Source organism: Helianthus annuus, chromosome 4 (assembly GCF_002127325.2).
Source record: "Helianthus annuus cultivar XRQ/B chromosome 4, HanXRQr2.0-SUNRISE, whole genome shotgun sequence".
Classification (NCBI taxonomy): domain Eukaryota; kingdom Viridiplantae; phylum Streptophyta; class Magnoliopsida; order Asterales; family Asteraceae; genus Helianthus; species Helianthus annuus.
The window spans coordinates 206,905,684-206,919,574 of record NC_035436.2 but is presented as its reverse complement, the minus strand read 5'-3'; the positions used below and the strand labels follow the sequence as shown (position 1 = coordinate 206,919,574).

General features: G+C 35.6%; 1 protein-coding gene across 1 annotated transcript; it reads right to left on the bottom strand.

Moving 5' to 3' along the window:
• Window positions 1–4,080: 4,080 nt before the first annotated feature.
• Window positions 4,081–5,789, bottom strand: LOC110938267 (protein JINGUBANG). The gene has a single exon (XM_022180729.2). It carries the CDS (start codon window positions 5,620–5,622, stop codon window positions 4,309–4,311), a length of 1,314 nt encoding a protein of 437 aa, XP_022036421.1. The 5' UTR covers window positions 5,623–5,789; the 3' UTR covers window positions 4,081–4,308.
• Window positions 5,790–13,891: the final 8,102 nt, after the last annotated feature.

The following is a 13,891-nucleotide window of genomic DNA, read 5'->3' as shown; positions in this document are numbered from 1 at the left end:
TGGTTTGATGGATTTTATCTTGGATAACGGATCCCAAACTGTCTTCATTACCACCAGCACACAGATCCCCCCTAAAAACCAACTAAATTAACCATCGATGTGCGCCGTCGAATTCATAACCAAATACACTATATAACCAACTCAGTATCTCCATATTTGCAAAACAAAAGAGAAATAAATACACAATCAAAAGTAATTAGCATGTCTGGATTGATCGATATTTGGACCAGCGAGATCAAGAAGCAGCACAGCGACAACAAGACTGACAACACCCATGGCTCGAACCCGTCTAAGCCCGAGTCGGCTAACCAAGTGAGCCAGTACTCGATTTGGTCGCAGGCGTTGCTCAACCGAGTCAACTCAGTTCCGTTGCGTTTCCCAACATGTTCCGAGGCTTCTGTTTCTATGCTCATTGATTCCTTTAGCGCTTGATTGTACAACTATGAGCACATGTGTTGTTTTTAATTGTACTTTCTGCTGTTCATCTTGTACTAATTTCTCCTTTAAGTTATGAAATTAGTGTTCTGACTTCAATTTTTTTTGGATTGAACGAACATTAAAGTAACCCTCTCTAAATGCCACAAGTATAGCATTTGGTAACGGGTATATTCGGTATTAGTACCGGTATTTACGGGTAAAACACCAGTAAATACTGGTACCAACATTTCCAGTTTTTCGGTTCCGGCATTTTCTGCACCGTGCTCATCCCTAATAATTACACAAATTTCTTGCAATACAACAACCTTTTATTTATTTATTTTTCAATAAGAAAGTCCATTTCATTTAATCATAAAAGTGTTAAACCAACAAGTTACAAATAAATGGCAAATAAATGGGCAACAAATTGCGCCGTAACCTCTTTAGAATTGCAAAACTGATCCTATCAAAGATGAAGTGACTCTTAATAGTTGAGAAATTACTGTTCACGACCCAGTGACCCTGTTTAGGATTTCACACCCAACACTGGCCTTCCAATCCCACTAGGAAACAGACCCTCCAGCGCCTTAACTCCATTGCACGATGAATTTTCTTTGTGTTTTGAAGTAACTAACTAATAAGTGATAACTAACTAATAAGTGATTGCCCACGGAGGATTTTTTGTTGTAGCGCAATTCATTGGGTTAAAATGGGTAAAAATATAATAAGTGTATTAAAAATATAAATTAACTTATGAACACCTAGAATTTAATTTAATAAGTTGCTCGAGTAGTCGAGTGCTTAACTAGGGACTGCTAGAGTTGACTGCTGCGACAACTAATGGGTTACTTGGATGTGCGTAGAATGACGAGTGTTCAATCAAGCGCTTAACTTAACTAACCAAACCAAAAGCCAAATTTATGGCATGGTTTTGTTTTTTCATGTACTCGTCTCGAAAAAACCGAACCAAACTTGATAAAAAAACAAATAGAAAAAGAAAGAAGAAACCAATACAAAAAATAAAAAGAAAGAAAGAACCTAATGTAAAAATCAGAAAATTTTAGGCCCAAAAATTTTTGGCCCAAAAATTTTTGGCCCAAAAAGTTTTGGCCCAAATGTGTTACAACTTATAAAGCAGTATTAATTAAAAAGATGTAGGCCCAAAGTTTCTGGTCCTAATTGCTGATTTTAGGACATTTTTTGCTCGACCAAAAAAATAAGTTTCAACCTAAAACCGAAAATACCTAACGGTTTAAAGAAACGCAAATCCGAATTTACAATGTCACTGATATATAGGGAACTTAGACACATAAATTTCGGTTTGTTTCCAAGAAATTGTGTATAATGTTATTTTTTATTTTTATTAAAAATAGAAAAACTAACGGAATTCCGATGGGTATTCTCTCTGAATGGTCAAAAAACCAGACAATAATCCATCAGTATAGCCCGCCGCTGGTAAAACTTTTGTCGATGAAGGGCTGTCGGTCAGATAACCATCAGTTAATCTGTTTGTAAAAACATCTTGGTTCGGATACCTTGATTATTGTCAGTGATACTTTTAGTCAGTAAACTTTTTACCCATCTGGCCATCTCATTTTTCCAACAAAGTACTATCGACAGATTATCGACATGACTCACTTTCATGTCAAGTTTAGATACATACTATAAACTTTTCTTTTTTTCTGAATTTTGGTGTAGATTTATAATATACATTACTTCACACTATTTTATAATAGTTTTTTTTTGCATATATACCCTTAAAAAACTTTGAAATTGCATATATACCCGAGCCAAAAATTAAATTGTATATTTCCCCTCTATTAACTAGTAAAATTGCAAATTTACCCATTTTGATTTAATTTATGAAAATTAAATTATAAAAAAGACTTTTTTACCCTTCATTTTACTAAACTTTAGAAAATTGCATATTTACCCTTTCTTTACTAGTTTTTATCTTTTTTCATTACTTGCATTTTTTCATGAAGTTATTTTTTTTCATTATTTTTCCTCACAAACTAGAGTAACAATCATAAAAAATACAATTGACAACTATCTAAATAGAAAACAAAATGCCAAAACATTAATCCATTACTCTAACAAAAAATCATCCCAAAAGAACAACCACAAAAATTCTATGTACCAATATCCAAAAATGAAAAAGACAAATGCCAAAGTTCTTCCATGTTGGTGCATCTATATTATCATCTTCCATCTTGAATCAATCCAATTTAATAAAAAAAATACAAGAATTAAACAAAACAATAATAAAAACAAAGTTACTGTAACAATCGTGGGGCAGGTAATTTGGATACATCTTTTCTCTTGCAAATAAATCTCGCAAATTGCTGTTCAACCGATAAATTCTCATTTTCATCGTACGATGCACGCATATACATTGTTAATGTCTGTAATCACTTCATAAGGGTGTAAGGGGCACTCCCCTAAGAGGGGAGTCCCCTCTCTTACGCATAACCAATCCTCGTGTGCCACGTCAACTCCCCTCTTAAACTCCCCTAACACTCTAAATTGATGGCGGCACTCACCTCTTAGGTGACTTGGTTTTTTATTAAAAAAAAAAAGGAAATTTCTCATTGGTCCAACCCTTCTCTCTCTCCTCCCTCTCTCCTCCCTCTCTTCGGTGAATCCCCACCGATTTCTTCCCTCTCTCTACCTCACTGCCTTGATGGCGGTACCACCACTCTTCGGTGGATCAACTCCCCACATGGGGTCACCGACTACGCCCCAAACACCCTAAGTCAAAATGTAAATGGCATGCATATGGTGTTCTCAAAAGACTACAATCATTACTGTGACTTTTTTCCTAACAAAAAATTCATTAATTCAAACAGGAGCAATTACTTTTTTCCTAAGAAAAACTTTAAAAGACAACTTTTTCCCAACAAAATAAAGGTGAAAGGAATAATCCGGTTGCTAAGGCATTATTTCAAGATGATAAGTGATTAAACAGGAGCAATTACTAATCGACTTGTTAGATGATCCGTAAAACAATAAAACTAACCTGAAGAAACGCCGACGGCCTGAAAATGCTGACGGCCTGAAGATGCTGAAGATGTGACGGCCTGAATAACTAACCTGAAGAAAATGAAACGCCAGCCAAACTAAAGATCCTGCTGGAGTGTCGCATAGAAGAAACTGAAAGCGTAGAAGAAACTGAAACGTCCGTGTGAATTAGAATGATAAGTATGAACTTGATTTTTCTCTAAACAAGATCCTTTAATTTTGAAAAGGGTAGTTTTGTCATTTTAATAAAGAAGGGGAAATATGCAATTTTTTTTAGGTTTAGGTAAATAAACAATTAAGGGTGTTTTTAAGGGGAAACATGCAATTATTCCTTTATAATATAAGAGCATTCTCATCCAAACCACCAAAATCTGTGTGGGGGTTTTTAAAATATAAGAAGTATAAAAAGTGGTTGTGAGTGGAGGAAAGAGAAAATGTTACTGTTCATCTGTATATTTGGGGGATACTGTTCACCCCTTATACTTTTTTAATATATATTGAAAGTGGTTGTGAGTGGAGGAGAGAGAAAATGTAATATATATTGAAAAGGAGAGAGAAAAAGTATTTGTTTTTAGTGGAAATATATTGATATAGGAGGTGTTTTTTAGTGAAATGTATGTATATTTTTGGTGGATTGGATGTGAATGCTCTAAGTTCTCAATACAAATAAGAAAGATGAATAACACGTTAAATGAAGGAACATTTGAACATGCTTTTTATGTTTAGGCATTCATTCATTTGTCTTTACATAACATTTCAAACAAAAAGAAATAGTAACCTCATATCCTCAATCCACATTTAAAGAATAAAAAAAACAGATCTCCAATCCTTCATCATCATATAATCAAAAAATGTTCTTCACAACTACTTTTAAGAGCTACAAATTTCCGGTTGCTCCGACACCCGCCAAAGCTTCACCGAGTTATCCAAACTACCACTGTACACCACCCATTCGTCATTCCGATCATCATCATTAGACCGGTCCTGAACCGCTAAACACTTAACCGGTCCAGTATGCCCACTCAAAACCGACAAACAAGTGTGAATCCCACCACCCTCTCTCCGCCACACGCATATGCTATTATCCGCAGATCCACTCAACAACAAGTTTCCAGCGGTTGTAAGACAAAGCACTGCGAGCTTATGTCCTCTCAAAACACCGCCGTGGGAGAACGCTTGTTTCCCCCGAACCCAAAAGTTCACCAACCCATCAGAGGATCCAGCGTACACTGTTGCATCGGTGGCAGTCACCGCCACCGATGTAACCGCGCTGTCCTGATCCAAAAGTGTGGACACAAGAAGGTGTTTAGTCGTTTTCCCAACTAACTCCCTCCGCCAGGCTTTCACTGTGCCGTCAGCTGACCCAGTGAAAACCAGGCAGTCAAAGCCCACGACGACGCTATTAATAGCGTCATCATGGGCAGTTACAGATTCTAAACATTTAGAATCTGAAAGTCTCCAGACTTTCATGGATTTATCCCATGACCCCGAATACAAAATCCCGTGTGCTTCATCTAAGCTCATGCACGCGACGGCATCGTAATGTTTTATCCACGGAACATTACGATGTCGTCTTACTTCGACATAATTATTAGGGTTCATGGAACTCTTTATATAATCTTTAGTGGTGGGTAAACTACCCACCCGTTTATAACCTTTTTTCTTTTTATCTTTATACCTCCAAACCCTAATTTTACCATCCTGGTGGCCGGTAAATACCCGGCCACCAGAAACAACAATCGCTTTAACCAATCCACTACTCGATTTAAAACCCGAAAACTCCATCAAACTCTTCCACACCCGAATGTTCTTCGAGTCCGAACCCGTGTACAACAAATCACCGGAAGACGCTAACGAGTATATATGTCCCTCTTCGCGTATCAACGATCCAATCAAGCCGGTGTTTGATACGATACTGTTACCGACATTGTTTGTAAAAGGGATGTTAACCCATGGTGATTTGGAGTAGGGTGAGGGCATGTGGTTGAATGGAGACATGACGTAAACCGGAGATGAAGTTGACGAGGCGACCGGCGTAAAAGATGAAGCGTTGCTACGGCGGTGATCGATGGTTTCCGGTTGGTGGTGGGTTGTGATGAAGACGTTTGGTTCGGAGCTGTGGAGGAGAACGGCTAGCTTCTGTCGCCCGAGTAGTGTCGGTTTTCCCGTCATCTCTTTCGCCATCGATTTTAACAGCAATTCCTAGATTTTCTAGAATAAATATAACCACTAGCGGTTCCTCGATTTTCTAGAATAAATATACCACTAGCGGTTACTTGATATAAAGAGAATTTGAATAAATGAATATGAAAGAATTTGTGATTGTAAATTGAATGTGAATGAAAGAGAGAATATCGAAAGGTGAAGAGTCGTATTTATAATGTGTGATTTGGAGTGTGAAATGATGAGGGTTGGCTAAAAGTAGGTAGACAATTGGCGGGAGATTAGACACGTGCGGTTATGTATGTTTACGTACAATTGGCGGGAGATTTAGACACGTGACGTTATGTATGTTACGTACAACTTTTGTCTTAAAATTCAATAATAATGTAATCTCAAGGGCGGACGATTCTTATATTATTATAAAAATAGCCATTTGGTTTCAACTCGTTTTATATATAGGACTAGAGAACCCTAGATTTGTTGACTTATCAACCCACAAATGAAGTTGTGAAACATATATTAAAACAACAAAAAACCAAAACACTAGAACATATATAATAGATGGTTTTTTTGATGTTGGTGGGGATGGTTTTTGACAAAAAAAAATGTTATTGATCAGTGACGAATTCAGAAAATTGAGTAGTTTAACTAAATTTTTAAAGGATGCGAACGAGATTTTGCCCTATAAAATACACAAATTTTTTTTCAAGGGGTGTGTTTGCCCACCCAGCCCCTTTACTAGGTCCGCCCCTGTTGTTGACATTGGTTATTGAGGTAATGATGAGGATGGTGATTGAGGAGCATGGAAGAAAAAGAAGAAAAAGAAGAGGCCGAAGCGAGAGATAAAGCGTAGAGGAGGGGGATGGGTGTATATATTAAAGAAAGTTTATGTGTTATTTAGTTTAAAAGATAATGATATTTGCTAATATTTGAATATTGTCACACATTGTAATATGCACTTCTTGTTTTGATAGCATTAAAGATATACACATGTGATAAAATGTTATTATATAATTCCTCTTATGTGCATACCAATGATAGATGGTGGTGTGTTTGGGCATGGAATGGTCAAGTTCAATATAGATTAAATGTCAACCGATGATATACAAGAGTTCCTGAAATTCTTATTATTAAAAAAGTCATGACACAAGAAAACAAAGGATCAAGTGATGAAATGTAAGATCAATGAATGAGAAATGATAAATGATAAAAAAAGATCACTTGTAAAACTTTTATAAAGTTTCAACAAAGTTTTATAAAAAAAATAAAACTAAATGCTTATAAAAGATCTTACAAACTCAAATGAATTTTTGTGAAACAAATATTCACAAAAGTCTTTACTTAATATTGTTAAAAACTGCAAAGCTTTAATAAGAAATATTTATCTAACGAATAAAATTTTAAAAATTTAATAATCAAGAATTAAAAATAAAACATTCATAAACATAAATGTAAGTTGTCTTGGTATCTTTTTTTAATAAACATTCATTTATGGAATACTAGTTTAAGAACCCGCGAGGTTCGCGGGTGGACTAAAACACAAATGAATAAGTTTAATTTATTGAAGCAATCGTTTGAATTATATTTGCACTTTTAGGTCCAAGAAAACCTCAACGGATTATATTTGCACTTTTAGGTCCGTAACATCAAGATTATGACCACTTTCTAGCGGGACTCACTTTTCCACCTGAAAAAAAAAAGATTTATTAATTTAGAATAAGTTTTATCTCTTATAGAGTAACCGGTCGAATGATTTATTAATTTGACACACTCCTTAAATTTGCTTCAGACATGTGAATCCGAACACATGACCCGTTTAACCCGATTTTTTTATTCATATTTTGAAATTATAAAACTTATCATATTTAGAAACGTATATAAAACAACTATGCTTTGGTTGAGGTATGTCTTAATTATTGAAGAGGTCCCTTCTTTTTTTTACCATTAACAAATAATAGTTTTGTTGAAACAATAAATAAATGAGATTCAATGCCGTTGGTTAAAAAGAATTATCTCGATAATAATTTAATATATAAAATAAATCAACATAGTATTTATTATTAATATATATAAATAAATAATTCAATATAGTATTTATTAGTAATATTAATTCTAAGAAAGCATACACTAAAAATGCCCAAGTAAACCGCTAATTAGTATTGTATCAAAAATTATGGAATTGAAATTGTCCTTCAAAAATCTCTAATGGAGACATCATTTCATTGAAATAACTACCTAAGATATGCCGAGTTCTATGCATGAGGAGGCCCAAAGCTAGTGCCTTAGAATACTTACCCTTCAGCCGGCACTGACTCACAGTCAAATTTAAAGCATCACCAAAAAAGTTCCAAAGTACCGGGGTCACATCTACTTTAGGCGACAAAAAATCTAAAGCATAACGGGCCATTGCTCGTAATCCCATTGACCATATGAACCACATGACCAATTATTGCAAATATGTCGTCTCACTCATCATTCCAAAATCAAGAACCGCGAGTTTTCCTTCAGGTGTGGCTAAAATATTTCCGGGGTGTGGGTCCGCATGGAAATATGCGTATTCGAGTAACTGTCCGCATGGAAAAGTACCCCTTCTTTTAACCTAATTTGAGAGAATTTTACTCCCATATCAGAAGATTACCTCTATATTTCACAAAAATGTCATGTTTGGTCATTTATTATTTCTTTGATAATCAAAATTTCCAAACACTAAAGTACCTGATTATCTTATGAGTATGGTTTCAATAAGCAAAAGCTAGCACATCCAGGCACTACCTCCTACAAACTTTTTATTATAACTGATGATATGTTTTTTAACTCAGATTTAAAATCCCATGATACTTGTCAAAACACACATCCAAACACTCCAACTAATGAAATTCAAAGAGCATACATTATTAGTAAAGAAAACCAACCTGGATAAAAATTGAGCTCTTGATAAACTCTTCTTGCGAATACGTCAATTAACGCAACATCATCACTGCTAATTGTATAATCATATTTGTATATAAGTAAACCCAGGCCCCTTATAAGGTGAGGGTCTGGCCCAATTGCTTCTTCAATACCGGGCCTCTACACCTTCACAGCAACAAATTGGCTTGAATACCTAAGTTGAGCTTTATAAACTTGACCCAAACTGGCTGCAGCAATCGGAGACAATGATATTGATGAGTAAATGGAATCAAGTGAAAGCCCCAGCTCTCTTTTGATACATGCAAATGCTTCTGCATCCGAAAATGTTGGTAAAGCATCCTGCTCAGAGTTTAAGGCATACATAAAGATACATAAATAAAAGAAATCCACAAAAGACTAAGAAAAAACACCTATTTGACTCATTTTGCTAAAGCTACTCATACAAATAACTATTTGAAGTTAAGAAGATGACCTATAACACCACTGCACTCTTGTTGTAAATCTAAAACTGGCATTCTCTTTCTTTCATTAAGACCATGCATGCGGATACAGAAGCACTAAAAGGGATTCCAAAAAAATGACTTTAGCACCTACAGATTCTGCACTGTCACCAACTAAAGCACCTGATTATCTTATGAGTATGGTTTCAATAATCAAAAGATAGCACATCCAGGCACTACATCCTACAAACTTTTTATTACAACTGATGATATGCTTTTTTAACTCAGATTTAAAATCCCATGATACTTGTCAAAACACACATCCAAACACTCCAACTAATGAAATTCAAAGAGCATACATTATTAGTAAAGAAAACCAACCTGGATAAAAATTGAGCTCTTGATAAACTATTCTTGTGAATTCGTCAATTAACGCAACAACATCACTGCTAATTGTATAATCATATTTGTGTATAAGGAAACCCAGGCACCTCATAAGGTGAGGGTCTGACCCAATTGCTTCTTCAATACCGTGCCTCTGCACCTTCACAGCAACAAATTGTATAATCGTACTTGTATTTCAGACACCATTCGAGATTTTAAACATTAAATAGATGAATATATAAGAAAAACATCAAACATGAATTAAGATTTCAGATGAACATTAAAGATAGAGAAAAAAATCCTTACATGTAGAAGACGGGCGGAGATTAAAAACTAACACATTACTAATTTATTAAAAAAACCCAGATAAAATACAGTTTTGGCTGGCCTGATAAGACCGCGTGAGCTAGAATACACTTAAGTTTTATAGTAGTTGCTGAATGCATATCTAGAAAGCAAGAAACCTCTTCTGCATTCTCAAATAAAATATAAGTTGGGAGTTGATCAGGTACTCCTGCACATTATATTTTTTAAAATTAGTTAACATATAATATATTCAAAACACAACATATTAAATAACTAAACCAAGAAACAATACACACCAAGAGAGATTCCAAAATCTTGCACCAAGATCAACTTCTCCAAAAGATATATTTTTATTCGAGAAGCAGTTGTAGAAATATATATAATCAAATGATGTATAAGAAAACATTTCTTGATTAAATGATTAATAATCAAAGTTATACACTTACGTAATAGGAAGTTCAGGGAGAACACCAGAACAACACGGAATACATATGGCTGCCATTGAAAAGATCTTATATTACATTTTTGCGGCAACCGTGAGAAGAGGGAAGCAAAACCCTAATTGAGGATAAACATGAATGAGTAGGATGAAAAAGATCAAAACAAAAAAATAGAGAAACACATCACATACAATTACCGTGATTTTAGATTCAGCGAGTAGATCTGCAAATGGCAAATTGTGAAGTCGTATGCAAATTCGAACCCTAGAACTTCAATTTTGTGTAAAAAACAACATGAGAAAGGAAGAGCAAATATGAGAGGAAGATTCCAAACCTGACCTGCTGAAATCTTAAACCAGAAAATAAGATTATGGCTGCAACAATGCGATAATTGCAAAAGATCAGACCATCATAACATTCATCAGTATAATTACACCAATACTAATTGTATTATATAGCGAAAAAAACTGGATCTTACCACAGCCGTCGGCCGACACTGAAACCCTAGATAGCCACCAGAGCAAACATCTAAACCTATATTTATTATAGTCGTCTTCGTCTTCCTTTAGAATTCAGCAGCTAACTATTGTGAAGTTTCAAGCTGAAGAGATGAAACAATAATTCAAGAAGAAGGAGAAACCCTAACCTAAGAAGATGAAACGACGATCAAGTATGGGCCTGGATGAGATTTAGGGTTTTGGATGCGAGACGGATGAAAGAAACTGGGAAAAAAGGAATGTAGAAAAAGAAGCAGCAGCAACGGCGTGAAGAGGAGAGGAAGAATGGCTGTGAAGATTATTAGGGTTTAGAATGTGAGAAGGAAAAAGAACGGAGTCATTGTGTGGTTTTGCCGCTCATATTGTTTCAAGAAGAAAGGATTGGATGCCAGGTGGCAATAAGTGGTTTAAGAACATGCCAAGTGGCTAAAATTGTTTTGTTTTAATATAAGTAATAGATAGACATGGCAAGTTTTATATGGGCAAAATTTTAAATACGTAATAGCTATAGACCTCTATTGTAACTTCATGTATACCACAAGCAAGAATATATAAGTATTTATTCTAATTTAAATGTACAAACGTAATTTCGGAGCAATGAACCTTAAAGTCGACTATTTAATTAAATTCACTACGATTGCTTGTACTTAAAAGATACCACAGAGATTATGTGAGTATGAAATCAAATAATATACTATATGTAGTAAAATCATATCTTGAAGGCCAAAATGTCTAAGAATAATATATTATATGTAGTAAAAACATATCTTGAAGGCCAAAATGTCTATGAATTATTTCTAGGAGAGTGATTTTTACCTAAAACATGTTAACAGACTATTAAAATTATTTTCATCTGAATATTGTGAAAAACTTTCTTATGGTTATTAGTTTTATAAACTAGTAGTGTCATTTGTCATATATTTATTAAACAACTTCAACAAGACAGGATAAATGGGAGTGGATCGTGAACATCGGGGTGAATTCTCAGTCGCTTCATGCCGAGAACTACTTGTCAGACATGCGATTCCATTCTTTCCATACGAAAGGATTAAAGCGGTTCCAAAAAAAAGTAAATATGGTCCATGGATCGGCTACTTGTCGATTGTGTGGGGAAACCGATGAAGATGCAAACCATATTTTCGTCTCTTGTTACATTGCTACAGTCATATGGCAAAAGGTTAGTGCGTACGTAGTTTAACATACCTCCTATCTATGCTTTTGAAGTGAGGGACTTGCTCAAGACCCATAAAAGTTTGCATTTGTCCGAACACAAAAAAAGACATGCAAACAATTGTGGTAACAACATGTTGGAAAAATACAATCGTTGGCCTCTTCATATGGATTAAACATACATCAAATCAAAGATCACGCTTACGGACTGGGAGAGTTGGGTGAATTTTAATTTTAATTTATAGATGTAATGTAAGAAACTTATGCTTCATACTCGGTGTTTATCAATGGTGATGGCTATATGTTGCTAAAACCTCACTGGTAACATCCGCCTGTAATTTTTTGTGACGAGCAAAAGTAATTTACCGATCAATATAAAAAAACTAGAGTAAATTATAAGTTTTGTCCTTTATGTTTGTCCCAAATTTCAGGCGCTATCCTTTACCTTTAAAATTGATGAGTTTTGTCCTTAACGTTTCAAAATCCTGCACGTTATGTCCTTTAGGGCAAACCCAGTTAAATTTTTGTGTTAAATCTGATCATGTGCAAGGCACATAGGGGCATTTTTGTAATTTCGTTTTTTGTTTTTGGAAATTTATATAATTAACTTATAATAAATTCCTCATCATCTTCAAAACTTGCAGAAAATCACTAATCTTTACCCTCTCTCTTACTAAACCTCATCATCTTCAAAAGTTGCAGAAAATCACCAATCTTTCTACCCTCTCTCTTACTAAAAACCACAATCACCTCCACCTCTACCTCCACAGCCGCCGCTGCCACCACTCCCCACCACCACCGCCATACCCTTCACCTCCACACTCACCGATAACTTCAGATCTGCATTTTATCAACACATCTCCACCATGCCGGTTTAGTTTCCGTCAAAACGCCACCACGAATCTCCATTCCAGAAGACAACCACAACCACCAGATCCGCATCACTCCCGACTCAATCAACCCCAAATCAACACCACCGGCGCAACGCAGGCCCCCATCACCCTCTCCGTCATCCTCACGCGCCAAGCCGTCGCCAGATCGGAGCTCCGGAAAGAAGAAATCGCCAGAAAAGCAGTTATTAATAGATGAATCCTCTCTCGATAACCCCGATCTAGGTCCTTCTCTGTTAAAACTCATGCGTGACACACTCATTATGTTTATTTTTTCCTAATTTGTTGTTTAGGTGTTTTGTTATCTATCTGCTACAGGCACATGTTGGTTGTTGACTTTATTGTCTTTTTGTTGCTGTGTTATATGACAAATTGTTTAATTGATCGCTTGTGTATTCATGTGGATGTTCAGATATAAACTTTGTTTCAAGGTTGTCTTCTTATGGATGATATAGAGAGAGAGAGAGTGGTGAGGGAGAGTGACTGATATAGAGAGAGAGAGAGAGAGAGTGGTGAGGGAGAATGACTGAATGGAGAGAGAGTGGTATGGCGGCGGCGGCGGTGGTGGGGAGTGGTGGCAGCGGCGGCTGTGGAGGTAGAGGTGGAGGTGATTGTGGTTTTTAGTGAGAGAGAGGGTAGAAAGATTGGTGATTTTCTGCAACTTTTGAAGATGATGAGGTTTAGTAAGAGGGAGGGTAGAAAGATTAGTGATTTTCTGCAAGTTTTGAAGATGATGAGGTATTTATTATAAGTTAATTATATAAATTTCCAAAAACAAAAAACGGAATTACAAAAATACCCCTATGTCCCTTGCACATGATCAGATTTAACACAAAAATTTAACTGGGTTTGCCCTAAAGGACATAACGTGCAAGATTTTGAAACGTTAAGGACAAAACTCATCAATTTTAAAGGTAAAGGACAGCGCCTGAAATTTGGGACAAACATAAAGGACAAAACTTGTAATTTACTCAAAAAACTAAGTTAGAAATAAATACCGAGTTTCTAGACAAAGGATTGAATTTTGACCTACGACGTGTCTCTCTAGTGAGTTATACATTTCTTGTTCAAAGCACGACTTACTTGTTTAGGAAGGTTGGTGTGCCGATCATAGATTGGTTTGCTACCTATAGAAATTTTCAAATCATACCCGTCAAACTTCTTTGGTTAATCAGATTACGTGTGTGACCTACTAAACCTTATGTGTTTTGTCTTTGCATTCATAACAATCTCGAGCACATGCATGTACATGT